The sequence below is a fragment of the Notothenia coriiceps genome, unplaced genomic scaffold (genome assembly GCF_000735185.1).
Source record: "Notothenia coriiceps isolate Sejong01 unplaced genomic scaffold, NC01 NC01_scaffold00015961, whole genome shotgun sequence".
In the NCBI taxonomy this organism is placed as follows: domain Eukaryota; kingdom Metazoa; phylum Chordata; class Actinopteri; order Perciformes; family Nototheniidae; genus Notothenia; species Notothenia coriiceps.
The window spans coordinates 1-16,576 of record NW_011348662.1 but is presented as its reverse complement, the minus strand read 5'-3'; the positions used below and the strand labels follow the sequence as shown (position 1 = coordinate 16,576).

Sequence of the window (16,576 nt, the reverse complement as noted above, 5' to 3'; positions counted from 1 at the left end):
TCAAAGTAACGTCAACGTAGTTGTAATTTATGCTTTGCTTACATGTTCGCATAACTTGGAAGTTTAAATGAAGCTCAGCGCAAGTTCAGACAGGAAGACCTATCACTTCGTATTGCACGTCATGGCAATACTCGCTCCCTTCACTTAAGGATAGGGAGCGCCACTCCTCAGCAAACCTATCACGTCCCTCTATTCACAAGCCTAATCATCGCACCTGGTAATCCCTCTATATATGCTCTCCCCTTTTCTATCAGCTGTCTTCCAGGTGTCAACGCGCAACCCTCCTCCACCCCTTCGCCTCCTGCTTCCAACTCAGGACCAAGCTTAACCTTCTCCCTTCCAACCGGACCTAACCACTTATCACCACCACCAGTGTCTAGACCCAGGGGGGTTCATCGGAAACGGTTCTTTCCTTCCCGAATGACATCCTACCAAACCTGGGCCTAATCGCCAAAACACTATTTCATTCACTTGCTACAAACTGTCATCATTATGTTCATTATATAATGTGACCCGATAATAAACATGTATTCCATACATCACGTCTCTCCTGAGTGAACTATTTTTAGGCATTGAGTTACTATGTACCATACATCCGTTGTGTCTTTTTCTAAACTCCGTAATGAACTCCAGCTTTATTTCCATCCATTTTAAGTTCTATAGTGATAAATGAAGGCATCACAAGTTAGCACAATGTATTTTATATCACTATGTTCAATGTGTTCCTGGTGTCCATACCTGGGTTCACCAAGCCGCTGTCTGCTCTGGCTCTCAGCTCAACGTCCTTCAGCGTGGTATCATATTCGTTTGTCACTTCCTCCTCCTCATTCTCAGACTGTAAATGATAAACAAGAACAAAGTGTTAGTGCTGAGTCGAAAAACAAGTCACTTCCCACCTTGAATAGATGTTAACTTGTCCCTTGTAAAAGACATGTTCCTGCAACCTATACACTTCTGAGATCTCTCATTATTTGGTTTACAGCTCAAGTGTTGCAGTTTATTGTTTTGGAGCTAATTAAACTATAACTGGGGGAAAGGTTTCACAGTGGTAAAACATAATGGAAAGACACGTAATATTTCTGCTGCTTTTTACCTCAGACTCTCCCATCTGGTAGTTGGTGATGAGCTGAGCGTAGCGTCCATTTTCTTTCATCAGAGCCTGGTGGTTCCCAACCTCCAGCACCTCGCCATCCTCCAGAACCAAAATGTTGTCACAGAACTCGAGATACTGACAGACACGAGCAAACCGTGTCAAGGAAAGCATCCCAGCACTGTGGCCAGAGCTCAACCAAACACCACCTGGGCTACAATAACATTTATGGGAACTGGCAGACACTCTTATCTAAAGCTGTTTACAATACTGCTAAGAATCCATGATAAAGGAAATAGTAATGGCAGCACTATGACAACACTCACTTTGGGAGTGTTGATCAGTATGGTTTAGAACCCTTAAATTAGTTTTACATTTCACAATAATCGTTACAAGTTGCTTATTAAATAATAAGGAACTTGTAACGATTATTGGGAAATTGGCAAACTGGTGGAAAATGAGTTTTTGTCTGTTGTTGTTATACTAATGTCAGCCAGAAGAGTCTGGCATTTTCTAAATAAGGATAAATAATAATAACAACATTTTCTTCCAAGTTAATTTGAACTTCTCCATGCAGCCTAAAAACATATTATGTGTCAGCAGAGTAATATAACACTAATGGGATTTCTTTATTTTGGCTAGATTTTAATGTAACGTGTGTTGAGAATTCATGAATAGATTTAACTTGAACAAAACAATAAATTGCCTAGTCCTTTTAGATAAGGGGGTAGATGTGTACTGCCGAAATTCACATTTCAAGATATATAAAAACAATCTATACCTTTTATTAGCTCATAAAAAGAATCAACAGAATGTTTTTTTCCCTTTGGCCTCTCAGGGCTTCCATAACCTCTTTATGTTATTTGTAATAATTATGTATTTGGAATTCACTCAATACTGATAAGAATAAAGCATTATATCAATATCCCACCTGGAGCTGGTGTGTAATCAGTATGATGGATTTTCCTTGAAGCTCCTTCTTAATGCATTCTTCAAACATGTGTTTCCCTACATGGGCGTCGACGGCAGACAGTGGGTCATCGAGAAAGTAGATGTCTTTGTTAGAGTACACAGCTCGGGCCACGCTGATCCTCTGCTTCTGCCCCCCCGATAGATTCAGCCCTCGTTCTCCAATCTGACAATAAAACGACACACAAATTTACAATCGAAAATGGTAGAAAACACTTTGTAAATAATGACCACCAGTAAGCCAATACCATTTATGTTCTGCTACACTTAGTTTTTTTTGTAAACTTACTGCAATTTGAACAGTAGATCATTTTTTTGTCAGGTGTTATTTTTGCTCATGTTCACGACTTTTGACTAAACCTCATCCATGTTACTTTTGACATATAAAAGTGAGCAACGCTTCTAAACTTGCAAACTTTAACTTGACTAAATGTTTTTATTGATGACTTATTAGGCCTTCAGAGGCCTTGCCCTAAGTTATTTATCTGACCTGTCAACGCCCTATGCCCCTCTCCTGCACCCTGAGATCCTCAAAGACATCGCTGCTGGTCCTTACAAGGTCCAGGTACAGATGTAGAGGAGACAGAGCCTTTGCTGTCAGGGCTCCTTGACAGAAATCATTACGAAAAAACATTACTTTGGCAAGTTTAGAGTTCCTACCTCTGTTTGATCACCATATGGGAGGGTATTGAGGTCAGCTCTGAGGCTACACACATCCAAAACTCTGTCGTATCTGAGAAGCAAGACAACGCATTGAAGTCAAGGAACAGCAACATATAGTACAGTGTGTTTAACAGAGCCATTTTGTAGACATGATTTGATATCTCCTTAATAGTAAAAACCACTTCAATGTGATGTATCATTTTTGACGAATTATCTAAAATATAGATTTTTCAAATTCATACAAACGATTGGTCACTATTGCTTTTACTTTTATGTTTAATTCAGGAACCTTTGTCAAGTATTATCTAAATCAGTTTGATTACTATAATGAGCACATTATACTTAAACTTGCTCGGACATACAGTCTCTGGCAGTTAATGGTAGAAATCTGACCAAGGTAAGTGTAACCGTACACACCAACCCCAGACAATACATGTGAAAGAGAGTCAACAAAAAACACTCTTTGTATTTCTTAATGTAGTTTTGGAAAACCCTGTCATGGTCTGATGCAAGTCGACTTTCCCTGCTGCGATAACTTCATTCATAAAACCGATTACATAATATGTATAGGCCTATAACTGCAGTAGTGATATGACTCGTCAAAATACTGGGCACAGGTCAACAGTCTCGCTTAAAGTCATCTTTGACCCACAGCATGGGGTGGCTTCCTAATTATACTGCTGTTAGATAACAGCCATAACCTTCGCTCTTGTTTGACTACCTTGTCAGTAGCAATCCCACAGAGATAAGAGGAACTTTCTCCCAGTTAAAAATGTGTCACGTGAGATAAGAACAACCATTGTGAAACTGCACCAAAGAGAAACATGACAAATAGTAACCCCTTAGTGAGAAATACCTCCTGTTGTTTAGATGTTCGATGGTCTGCAGGAGCATATCATTAACAACTGGTTACGTACTTGGACTGGTCCAATGGTTCCCCCATCAGGATGTTCTCTTGGACAGTTCCATGGAATATCCAGGCCTGCTGGGAAACGTAGGCAAATGTCCCATCCGCTGTGAAGGAGCCCTGCAGAAGGTGCATCTAAAATACAGAAATGAGAAGACAATCATATGAAAAGCTGTAGGTTAAAAGGCATCAGTTACATCAGACTTAAGAGGAACACAATGTAAAAAAGCAGCGTTGTCTTTAATTGGCTGGCAATAAAACAATGTAAAGACTCATGTGATATAGCAAAGACCTTGAAGGAATTTAATGAGATTTTATGGTTGAAGGGTAAAGGACTGTGTTACAGATTGGGAAGCCAACAGGCAATTGTTTGATTAGTGATATATTGATAAATAAATAAAATTGATTCACCTGATTTTGTAAGCATTGTTCTTTTAGTCGGCTGTATCATGTGTATATGTAAATTCCTTGTATTTGTTCGACGGCGTGTCCAATCAAGTTGAATTTCACAGAGCACAAAGTTATAGCCGTAGACACGTAGACAATGCTTCAAATATGGATGTCGCCTCACCATAGCAACAATTGTGTTTAACGCAATCAGAGGAGCTTCAAGTTGGGGACCCAGGAAAGTGTCACGGATTCAGTATCCGACTTAATGTGAAAAATCCGTGGCCATACGCTTTACATTGCATGACTATCATCACATTCATGGGAATTCAACCAAATAACTCATATGCACATGCAGGTCCTGAAATGTCATGTGAAAAGGCCTATAATTGCCTACAATATTTATTCATTTTATTTCAAAAATGCATATCAATTAAACCAAATGAGTGACATGCACAATTCTCACGTTGCTTTATCCCTATATTGTAGAGTGTCAGGAAATTCTCTGTGCTTTTACTGCATGAAATGTCAGGGGAAAAGGCCTCATTGAATTATAATGGCCTACTATGTTTATTTAGAGAATTCATATAAATGTAACCAACTGAGTGATATGCGCATTTTTTTATTGCGATGCAAGGCCATTAAATGCACTGTGCGAAGGTTGTATTGTTTCCGACCTTTGACAAATTAGGCACAAACAATCCCCAGTCAGAGTCGAACCCAGGCCCCCCCCCAGCGAGAGGCTGTGGCTCAGTGGAATAGTGCGCTGAACTTAGAATCAGGGGGATAGCAAGTTCAAGTCCCACTGCAGTCAGCATGTCGTTGTGTCCCTGGGCAAGACGCTTCACCCCAAATTGCTCCTGTGGGGATTGCCCACAGTATTGAGTATATAAGTCACTTTGGATAAAAGCGTAATAATAATATCCACGGCCCTGACCTTTGACTATTTATCACCCAATTCCAATCAGTTCATCAGTTCACCACATTTGTAGGAAATTCCCTCAAAATGTACACAGGACATTCCCGAGAATGGGCAAACAAGCCAAAAAGATAATAAAAAGACAAGAGAAGGATCCAACCTGTTCCAAAATGCTGGAAATCAGTGACGTCTTTCCACTCCCAACGTTACCACACACACCAAGCAGCTTGCCCTTCAGGAGATAAAACAGAGAACATTGTATTACTTTTAAGCAAAATTAGGTGACCCAAATAATCCTTACCAGTGGTAAAGCACACCTTAGGCAGAGTGAGGGAGATGTTTCTCAGGGTCGGCAAGGTTTCACTCGCCCCATTCTTGGACACTTCCTCTACTTTGTTTCCGGTCACCCCATTGGCTGAGCTGGGAGTGGGGTTCGGCTGGCTGGCTGGTCTGGTCCAGGAAAGTGTAGCATTTTTAATCACTATGGCCGAGTCACTGTCTTTTTGCTGGTTCAGGTAGGGCTCTGGATTCTGGATCAGCAATATTTTCTGAAACAGCCACACATCGCATGTATAAGCCTTTTCAAGTTTAAGTAGGAAATGCCTCAAATTATACTACAACAGTAGAAATGGAACAACGTAAAAAAAATACAGTATATATTTCAAGATCAAAATAAAACCCTGCACATGCTATTTATGTGCTTATAAGCTCTTGTGGGGAAGCCACATACACATTTTATTATCTCTCATTAGAAGGTTTAAATATTTCAACCTTTCAGTTTCTAGTGCTCGATGCATCGTTGTGGCATTATTAAGTAATATTATTGTAGTAATGAATGCTGTGAAGACTTATAAGAATGCCAGAAGCAGGATACAAAGAGAAGAGTTTACCTGGAGTCGTTTTATTGAAACAGCAGCCTCAGCCACGGCCTTCATGGACAGAGGCAGCAGACCCAGGCAGAACCTCAGGGCGTTGAAAACAGCGATGGTGGTAAAGGCCTGGAAATAACAAAGAATGATTCTCAAACACTACCCCACATTATGCAACACTGTCACATGGACATCTGTATTATCTTTAAATGAACCAAAATGCTCAGTGCGAGCACAAACAAACTGAAAGATAAATGTTTGTATATATATATATATATATTTGTTTTCAACCAGTTAACAGTCTCAACTGGTCACACAGTATAAAACAGCTTGATCAGTGGCCCTATGCGTCAAACTATGACCCTCCATGTAACTCTCTAACATCACTTTTGCAAAAGCAGGTTTGCCTCTACTGGCTGTAGAAATTATGACAGGAGTAAAAAAAGAACACCAAAATGTGCATAGGAAGGAGGTTGGTACTTACATCCTGTACTTCTATTCGCTACATAATGTTTAACAAACTGCTGCATACTCACATCAGGCGTGTTGAGCTCTAATTTCAGTGATGTGTGAACAATGAAGGTGAGAACGGTGGCGAGGGTGGGGATGATGGTGGTGATGCTGACGTTGGTATTCTGGACGTAACTGGCCTTCTGCAGTTGTTTCTTCTCATTTTTCCTGAATTCTATAAAAGAGCCAACATCACATATTTGATGAATTGGTACATAGACTGTATTCACACAAGATATTCAGAATGCTATTGTATATCTCACACAAGCATTTAAGTGTGAGCACAAGAACTGTCCATATTAGAATATCAGATTTATAGAACTGCGTTCATGAATATGCTTTGACAATTAATTCTGAAACAAAATATGTTATTAATGCCGATATGGATGCTGGTCTGCTAAGTGTCTTTTCAGTTTGTTTTCATCTGAGCTGCATTTCATGCTACATTGATAATATATATATTTGATTTAATATTTTTGGGAAAAGCGGGGATCAAGAATGTATATATTTGTGTCTTTGGCAGCTGCAGCAACTTCACAGGAACGGTACTTGAAAGGTAAACACATGGTTCGATATGTTGCTTAATGCCAGGAAGCACATTGCTGCAGAATGCACACCAAAATAGATCATGGACTGCCGGAGCAAAGGGCACGTTGAAGCTCATTCCTAAAAGCATTTTGAGAGGCAGTTCATTCTACATGGTCTTAGTGGCGTAAAAAAAGCTGGAGAGAATTTGACAGCGGAAGCCTCATCTCGAGCCTTAGGCAGCATGGCTATGTGAGTTACATTAAAATTGATAAAAGAAACCAGAAAAAACATAATGCTTCACTTTAAGGTGGCCCTATTGGGGGGCTTCCATTTCCTGTAGTGTGTTATATAGGTTTCTGTGCATGTACATTGTCTTGAAAGGCTAAGATCCCTGTGTTCCCTCCAGAGGGAGTTTCTCTCCCCCCTGCCTGAAACGGCTCTATTGGGCCCTTTTGTTCACTTCCACAACATGCTGACATTACTATGTGAGACTAGCGCTTCTATTGGCTAGCGCTACAAAACACATTGTACATCATAGGCGAGACATCTAGAATCAGAGCAGACTGGGCTCTAGTTTCATACAGATGGTGAAAAGATGGTGAAAAGATGGTGAAAAGAGGTGAAAAGAGGTGCGAAATATAAAGCACTTTTTAAACTGTCCAGCATGGAAACATGTCACATAGATGGACAAAATAATGATGAAACCTGAAAATGAGCATAATAGGGCCCCTTTAAATAGAATTGTTTCTGTAGAGCAAACTCAACATGCATACCCACGATCTTCTCCTCAAAAGAATCCTCCCAGGCGTACATCTTGATAAGTTTGATGCTGTTGAGAATCTCATTCATGGTGCGAACACGGCAGTCTGTTATCTGTATGCTTTTCCACCGGAATCTGTTAATGAGCCTGGCTAAGCCAACCTGGAAGCAGAAAAAAAGCCAATATTAATATACTCTAAGTGACAATTAAAAATAAGCCAACAAAAAAAAAAAAGTTGTTGATTTAGGTTTGCACAAGTCAAAAAGAATACCTCATAAGTATGAGTAGAGAGAGCTCTAAAGAAATTACAACTTGTAGCTAATTAAAAATAGGTAACTTAGCTACCAAAGACTCTGAAACATTGTTATGCCTATTGTTGACTTAGGCAATTCCTTGAAATAGCACCTACTGTACCATTAACACAGTATTGGTGAGGATGACAGTAAACAAAAAATATATGTATCGTTGTATGATATGCTAATAGAAAAACCTTTTGCCAGACCTCTGGCCACACATAAGTCACAATCTTAACTGATCAAAATCAAAATGAACACTTCTTATGAAAATGAGTCTTTTGTTTGAGGTTCTTGTGCAGCACACACCTGTATTGGGATGAAGATGAGGTAGGTGCCGACTCCAGTCAGTGCGGTGTAGCCCAGAATGTAGCAGGCATACACAACACAAATGATGAAGAGCACCGGGGAGGCAAGCACGAAGCTCCCGAACAACACTGCATCAAATAGTTTGTGGCCATCGTTGGTCAACACACTTATCATCTGCACGAGAGAGGGAGAGGAGAGGCTGTTATCCACATTTGCCAAGATTGAATTACCAGGGCAAGTTTATAATGGTCAGAGTAGGAGAGTCAAACATAGTTATGACGATGATACAAAAAGTACGATTTTAACTAAATTAGGCGGAAAACTGGTAGATCCTATCCTATTGAATAAAATGTTTGATAACAAATATTGGAAAAGTACAGAAGGATGCTTTGGTGGAAAGATTTTATGAAAAACTCCACATGCCATGAAATCATTTACTTAAATAACAAAAAAATCTTGGTGCAAAATTATAACATCGTAATAGATTCTCCCCATGTGACTTCCCAGGCAAGGACATTGTATTTTGTTATGTCTGTAGGCAGTATTTTCCGAATTATTGCGCTACACAAATAGTTTGACACAGATATTCCATCTATAAAAAACCTTGACTGCTATTATGTCACAAAAATGATCAAGAATTTTCTGATTTCTCCTACCAGTTTGTTACATTTCTTAATAACTTCCCAGGATTGTATTATCTCCAACCAAAAGTACACGTAGGTTAAACACTAGTATATAAATTTGTGATTAACCATTAGCCTACATGGGGGCAAACTAACTCTGATCGATTGAATATTACAAAAATAATGATAATAGCCGCGTTCGCACCGGAGTACTTTTCCCACTTTAGTTCCGATATAGTTCCGAAATGTCGCGTTCACACCAAAAAGAGCCGGAACTAAAATTAGTTAATGAGAACTGTTGGAGCTATATATCTCTTTATATTATTTACTAGTTTAACATTTATTTTCTCAGCCCTTCACATTGAAGATGAGGATACAGGCACATCCTTAATTAAAGCACATGTTTCATCTGGACAGTCAGAGACAAGTGTTCATACTGGGACCGTTGGACCTGGAGAGCACAATGGATTCAGCTCTGGCTGCCCTGTTACCTCTCAGCTTGCATTGGAACAACAAGAAAAGATGTCCATCAAACATCAGACCCATCAGGATTTACAAGAAAAAACATCAACAGTGCAATGTGAAAAGCACACAGAGAGTGAGGAGCAAGAAATAGATCACAAAGAGGAGACCAGCTCCAAGACATCAAAGCCTCACCAAAGTCCTAAACCTCAGACTGAAACACAGGATGAAGAAATGGAATCCGATCTCCAGATAGATGGTGTGAACAGTGATGGAGACACAGAGGAGCCTCCTTATGAAGAGGATTTGGATGACGGAGCGAATGGAGAAGGCCCAGAAAAGAATTTCCAACAGGAGATATTTTCTTTATTGCAAATACAAGTGGACCCTGGATGAGGGAAAGGACGGACAATGATTGGTCAGCTCTGCGAGCCCCAAATGAAGACCAGTGTCATGGAGAGACCTGTTTGAAGATCCGCCTGCTCCTGGATGCAGTAGCGTAGCATCATGAACATTTATTCTTTCTGTTTCTCTAGACTATTTTATAGTTTTCTTTCTCTCTTTCCTTTCCAGGAAGCTGTTGCCTGAAGACTATAGACGATTATTTGTATGGGTAAGAAATAAAGATAGAGTATAGCTCCATTTATATATATTTAAGTTATTGTGTGTTTACACAGGCCACAATTAGGGGCCGGAATGTTGGAGCCATATATCTCTTTATATTATTTACTAGTTTAACATTTATTTTCTTGCTGTTTTATAGTGTTTATTGTAAATGTATTCTTAGTTAGTCTCATAAGTTAAAGTAGTTTCTATGCTTTTATTTTGAAGGCATGTTTTGGGCACTGGGTGATTAGAGCACCTGGTGTAATTGTATATATTGGAGACAGGTGGAAGTGGAAGCCAGAGCACTAGTAGGCAAAAGAGCCACAGGGTGTTTCGAGCCACAGGGTTTTTCCAACCACAGGAAAGGAAAGCCATAGGAAAGGCTTAAGGAACAAACCAAAGGAAACCTGTTCATTGTCAATGATATTGGATCATAATAAATGTACAACGGAGAATCTTGTCTGGACCTGGATCATTGCCCTGCGTAAGATCTGCTAACTAGTGCCTCAGCGGCTGTATTATTTTAAGTTAATTGTCTGTTTTATTTCTATATGATTTTGGCCGCTTTTCCGTCCCTGCTAGAGAGCAGGGACTCTCATGCGGCTCTCTTGTGAGAAAAGAGCTATATTTCTGATTGGCTGGGCGGATTGCAACACAAAATAAAACATGGGAGCGGTGGAGATGAGGAGGTGTCGGCGTTCTGGCGATTTACTCGGAAGGCTTCAGTAGAAGCTGCTGGGAGTCCCAGCAGATTCTACTGAAGCCAGTCCCCAACAACCGGGGACTTCCGGCCGGGGATTTTGGGCGGCAGTATACGCCGTGAAGTTGTTTGCGGCCTGCCAGTAAACCCAAAGCAGAAGAAGAAGAAGTGACGTCAGCGGCTTCATTTGCCTAATCCACCCCCAGGGACTTATTCCGGTGTGAATGCGATCTGTACTTAGTTCATCAGAACTAAAGAGTTCTGATGAACTAAGTTCTCATGAACCTTTGTGGGAAAAGTACTGCGGTGTGAATGCACCTAATACTGCTGAAGTGTGTGTTCCTATTGAAGAAAGAACACACAGTAATTGGTAAAAACTGTTTGGTCTCTTTTTAAATGACCAGCCCAACCAACAAGTCTGTGTTGGAGTTGTGCTTTGTACACACTCGACTCATCTAAAACACTAGAGAACTACTACATTAACAATAAACTCTTTACACAGTTACCTACGGCACACGCTGCCCCCAAAGATATCAACAATGATTGTGTCGATCCTATTCAATAGGAACGTAGGAATGAAATATATGCATGTAACTCAGCCATTACCTCTCCCGTTGAAATGCCGCTGTGCCCCCGCAGAGAGATGACTTTCTGAAAGGCTAACGTAGAGAAGGCCCCCTTCAGTCTGACTGCAGTGCGCAAATTCAGGGCCCACAGCGTGGATATGAAGAAGCTTTTGAAGAACTCTGAGGTGAACAGAGCGAAGCAAAGACCAATCCCATAGAGTACTGGGTGTTTCTCTGGGGCCTCTGTGTAGTTCAGGATCGCATAGATCAAGACAGCCTGAGAGGACAGACAGGGTAATTAACAGTGAATAAGAGCATGAAAAAGAAACTATTCTAGGTAATACACTGACTGTGGATAAGTACCTCTTAATCAAACTTTCTCTTTAAAATGCCTTTTAGCTGGACATTTTAAATTCTAAGCACTGCACCTCAGCCTTCATCGAATATTTTATGGAAGGTAAAAAAAATAGATTGACTCAAGAACTGTACTTAATGTGTTTCCGTATTCTAGGGAAAGTCATTTCACAGGCTGTGTCCATGAGTAACATGGGTGTGATATTCTGTAAAATGGCGGTGAAGTATGGGTGGAATATTGGTGTAATATGGGCCAAATAACATTGTAATATGAGTGTAACCTGGGTGTATTAATGTGTAATAAGCGTGTGGTTACAGAGGAGTAAAGGTAGTCATGGTGTAATGTTGAAAAACAAAAAGAACATTTTTTTTTTCAAAATATGTAAATACCTGTTTAAGGCATTAAGCACACTTTTGAGGTACTTTGTTGTTGAGCTTTTTGTTTTTCTGAACTTTAATGTCAGAGGAATTTGGACTTACTTTTTTATTTTCAGCTTTTTAAGATTAAACCAGTGATTTCTTAAAATTGTTTGTCATGTGTGACACACCATACTTCTCATGTTTAAGATGTCTTTGTGTTGCTAGCATGACCACTTTCCAAACTTTTCACATTTTATATCATCTTTAAGGCTCAATAAGCCAACATTTGACGAATTATACTCAATCCACAGACTTTTTACTTGGTAAGTTTGTAATGACTTTAGTTCTAGTGGAGTATTTTTTACAGTGTTCACTGGTATTTATATTTAAGAAGAAGATCGGAGCTTCTTTCCAACACATTAACAATTAGAGTAATGTTCGGGAAAACTCCAAAGAAGGCGACAATGGCTAATAGAGGAGGCACTGGTACTGCTCATATTTAAAATGTAAAGAAAATTACCGGGCCAATAAACGCTGCTATCATGGCAAGGATGCCGACAGTGACAGACATAATCAGCCTGGTTCTTTGAAAGCGGAGGACAACTCGGATCAAAGAGGCCTTCTCCAGGCCCATCTTGGCCACTTCTTCCTCCCAGAGTCTCTGGAGCCTGAGCACAATGCAAACAATCAGCCTTGTTGATTCTATACCAAGTTAAAACAGTTGTGAAACACTCAACGTAGTGTAGGTTTCCTGTTATTTTGGAGAGAGCTTTCAGACAAAAACATTGACCAAATTTGGGGTTTGGTCTTTTCTGATTCCAAAACATTCTGGACACAAATGAGTGTTTATTCTACAAACTTTGTCTATTTGTGCCTTGAAATTTCCTCAGATAATGAATTATTTGCATATATAAACATCATATTTAATTTGTAATCCAAAACAATGGTGATATCTGATATATATTCACACGTTATCCTATCTACATGAAGTGTCTCCCTCCCCCCAACCCCCAATCAGCAAGAAGAGTGTCTGACCTTTCTCCGCTGCTGTGGGCTACATCCAAGGGAGACAGCTTGAGAGAGCTCATATCCAGCTTATTCCTGAACAAGGCCCACATCATGGGGGTCATCCAGACGAAGGTCGTGAAGGAGAAGAAGCCTGCATTGTCTATAGGGTGGGACCTGCACATTGAAACACCATCCATGAGCAAATGGGTTAAAATATGTAGAACTGCATGGCCAACTGAACTAGCCCAATACTGTATTTTGTACCGTGTATCCTCTATTGGATTATTAAATCATACTGTAATTTGTTTGGTGAAAGTAAACAATGATGTAATTTAATTCTTTTATACCTTATTTTGAAGGAGTTACTCATCTGTCCACTTTAGCAGACACCATGCATAAATGGCAACTGTATAAAATAAGTGGCTGTGGACTAGAGTTTTGACTGCTGACATTTAGTATTTTTGACCCGACATATTGTCACAAAAGCGTGGAGCTGATTACTACCAAACAATAAAGACATTTTAAGGTGACCAACGTGTTAGAATGAATTTTTTATGAACTGAAAACACAGAGAAAGGGTTGCCGTAATAAGATTAAAACAAGGAGAGCACAACAACCTGAAAATACCCTGGTAGTGAACTCTCAATCACAAGGTAGCCCCGCCCTGAAACATAGTCTGCTTTTCTGTATGTTTTCTTCTAAATGGTAACATAATTTACTAAGTGCAATAGCTGCCCACTGCTCCTACTACTAGGATGTGTTAAATGCAGAGAACACATTTCACTGTGTGTGCTGTGTGCTCTGCATGTGTGACCATTAAAGAGGGTTTCATCCCTCCCGATTCTATCTCTATCTATCTATCTATATTAAAGAGGATTTGAAAATAGTCATGAAGACCATAAACTCAACAGGAAAATGTTTATTGAGGTAATAAATCAAGTGAGAAGTTCGGTCATTTTCTCATAGACTTCTACACAATCGTTTCGTCGTTATTTTTTCGACCATTGGTTCATTTAAGAGAGACTGCAGGTTTAAGGCACTTCACTTTTTAAACTCTGAGGTTACTAGTTGGTCAAACGTAGGTGCCATGAATAAAAGGGTTAGCAAAATGAATCAAACGATATATAAGAGCATCAAAACAGGATGATGTAATCAAAAACACTGACTGGGAAGAGGACCAGCGGAAGGGCTTGAAGGTCTGCATGCTTTGGTTGTATTTTCCAAACAAGGTGGGGTGGGCTCTTTGTCTGTTGTCAACATCAGGATGTTCTGGACTGGAGGCTGAAGATTCATTTCTCCGTCGGAAACCATCTTCTGTCTTCAGAGTCATGGATACGAAGAGACAGAGAGAGAAACAGAGATGGTGGGGAGAGACAGACAGAAAGAGAGGGGACCTTTTGTCAATATTTTGGCTAAAAAGTCTCAGAAGGTGGATCAAACAAATCTGCCACACAAACACAGGATGCAGGAGAAACAATAGTAGAGGAAAAGGTCCCCGGCAAAGGAAGAAATATGTGAAGAGGCCAGGAGGGCTCTGTTTGTTTTATACTTACAGAAGAGCCTTTTCCAGCAGGCCTAATGTCCTTCTCCAGAGTATAGTCATTCTTCATGTTTCCCTGTTTTGAGGGCAGTAAGCATGTAAAGTCACCAGAAACATTGCTAGCCTAAAATATTTCTAAAAGCATTAATGCTGGTAACAGAAATGCTATGCACCTTATGACCAACAATAACGCACAGCGCAGGAGCTACAGGGGGCTGGATCAGTTGAACGAGATTCAACAATGGCGGGTTAATATTCCTCTGTTAAGCTAAGGAAAGTATCTGCATTTAGAGACAGCACAAATCTCACCACAGAAAGTATCTATGGATTTATTAACTACTGTTGCCTTGACCTATGACGATGGTTATGCTGTGCAAATATACAAACACCCTGCTAATACGTCCTGCTAGTTGGCAGATAACAGTAGCAGCACACAAATGCTGCCACATTTTAAACAGAGGTAGCGCTTTGATAGCGCTACGTTCTGATAGTGATCCATGTAACGAAGGTATTTGTTGACTATGAAACTGTAACGTATACTATAGGCTGATTTTTGGAGTTGCTGAACAACATTTTATTGTAGCAGTATCTGTTTATGAGACTTTTAGTGAACTGCCAAAAGCACATACAGTACCACAAATACCACATTTACCAAAGTTCAATACCTAAATAAAATGTTGAGTTATTCGTACTTTACGTGAGTATATTCAGTTTATGTTACTTTGTAGCACACTGGGTTCCCGCGGGGTCTTAAAAAGTCTTAAATTTGATAATCTAAATTTAAGGCCTTAAAAAGGTCTTAAATATGACCAAAACAATAAGAAAGGTCTTAAATATGATTTAGAAGGTCTTAAATATGATGGGATTTGAAAGGTACTTCTGTGTTGCGATAGCGTCTAAATGTGTTTTGGGGGAAATGTCCGGGCTGCAAAGTAACCAGTACGGTAAGAGCCTTTCAGTTCCCCCCAACAATTTGTATTGAATGAAATCAACATGGAACCAGTAATCACTAACTTTGTTTCCCCCGGCCCCTTATTGGAGAACACCCAGCTAGTAACCTAGCAACCAAGCTTCAGCTTGCGGGAGTCAGAAACTCATGTATCTTCGAATCTACTTACAAATGAATATGGGGAAGTGTCAGTTCAACCGTATTTGGTTGGAAAACATGTAATTTAGTGCTTGGTTGAAACCAGTGGAGGGGAACGTGTTTGAAGCCCGCTGCACCATTTGCAAAAGAAATAAGCGTTTGTTTTGCTAGTGGAGCGTTAGCTAGTTTAGTGTTAGCTAGTGCAGCAGCTCCCGCAACAACACCGGGGGACCTCCGGGCGACGTTTGGGTCTCTGTCAACCCTAAAAGCGGAGGTGCTGTAGACGCTAAATACCGTAGCTAAACACCAATCATACAACAGCAACGATGAAATAGTGTAGCCAATTTAATTTAAGGGGTAATTTCTCAAAATGTTCCCCGTGTGGTTTATTCACCATTACAATAGCCCCACCTAAAATAATTTCCACCAGCCGCCACTGGTTATTTGTATAATATACGACCCTCCGTACCGTTTGCATTCAACGGGAGCACTAGAGGTCGAACATTTTAAAACGTGATTATAGGTCGTAATAAGCTCTTGAACAATCGACCTATTTGGTCGTATGAGTTGGAGGACTTGTTGCTTCCTACATGCTGCTCTTCACCATGAGTTGGGGACGTTGAACCACATGCACGGTTAAAGCTCTGGTTGTTTACTCTCTGCTGCATTCACACAAACATTTGACTCTATTAACAGCAATTAAAGCTCCATAGTATTGAGCTACATCCTGTAGTCCTGCCGTGGTTAACCTCAATGTATACATCGCAAAACAACACAAAACAGCGTTTATTGACCTACCCTGCTGCATGTAAGGCTTGATCCATAAATGCCGTCACTCACACACTCATGCATCAAAACAATCTGAGCGCCTGCCGCAAACTGCAACAGATCCACTGGTCTTAATTTACTGTATGTCTGTCGCTCTATAGGAGAGCAGCTGGCAGCGTGCACTCAGATCAGGCTGACAGGCTGGAAACACCCTGCCAAAGACTGCATGTCCCTCCAAGCTCACACACACACACACACACACACACACACACACACACACACACACACACACACACAC

General features: G+C 40.3%; 1 protein-coding gene across 1 annotated transcript; it reads right to left on the bottom strand.

Annotated features, from left to right (window-relative positions):
• Positions 1 to 738: 738 nt before the first annotated feature.
• Positions 739 to 14,506, bottom strand: abcc12 (ATP-binding cassette, sub-family C (CFTR/MRP), member 12; the record flags this gene model as incomplete). Its single annotated transcript, XM_010775706.1, has 16 exons — positions 14,437 to 14,506; positions 14,050 to 14,201; positions 12,911 to 13,057; positions 12,396 to 12,543; positions 11,202 to 11,438; positions 8,205 to 8,378; positions 7,616 to 7,763; positions 6,341 to 6,489; positions 5,826 to 5,933; positions 5,253 to 5,483; positions 5,096 to 5,167; positions 3,640 to 3,764; positions 2,720 to 2,792; positions 2,022 to 2,225; positions 1,094 to 1,228; positions 739 to 835 (listed from the first exon to the last, which is right to left on the bottom strand). Coding segments are annotated over exons 1-16 (2,257 nt in total), but the record flags the coding sequence as incomplete, so codon positions are not given.
• Positions 14,507 to 16,576: the final 2,070 nt, after the last annotated feature.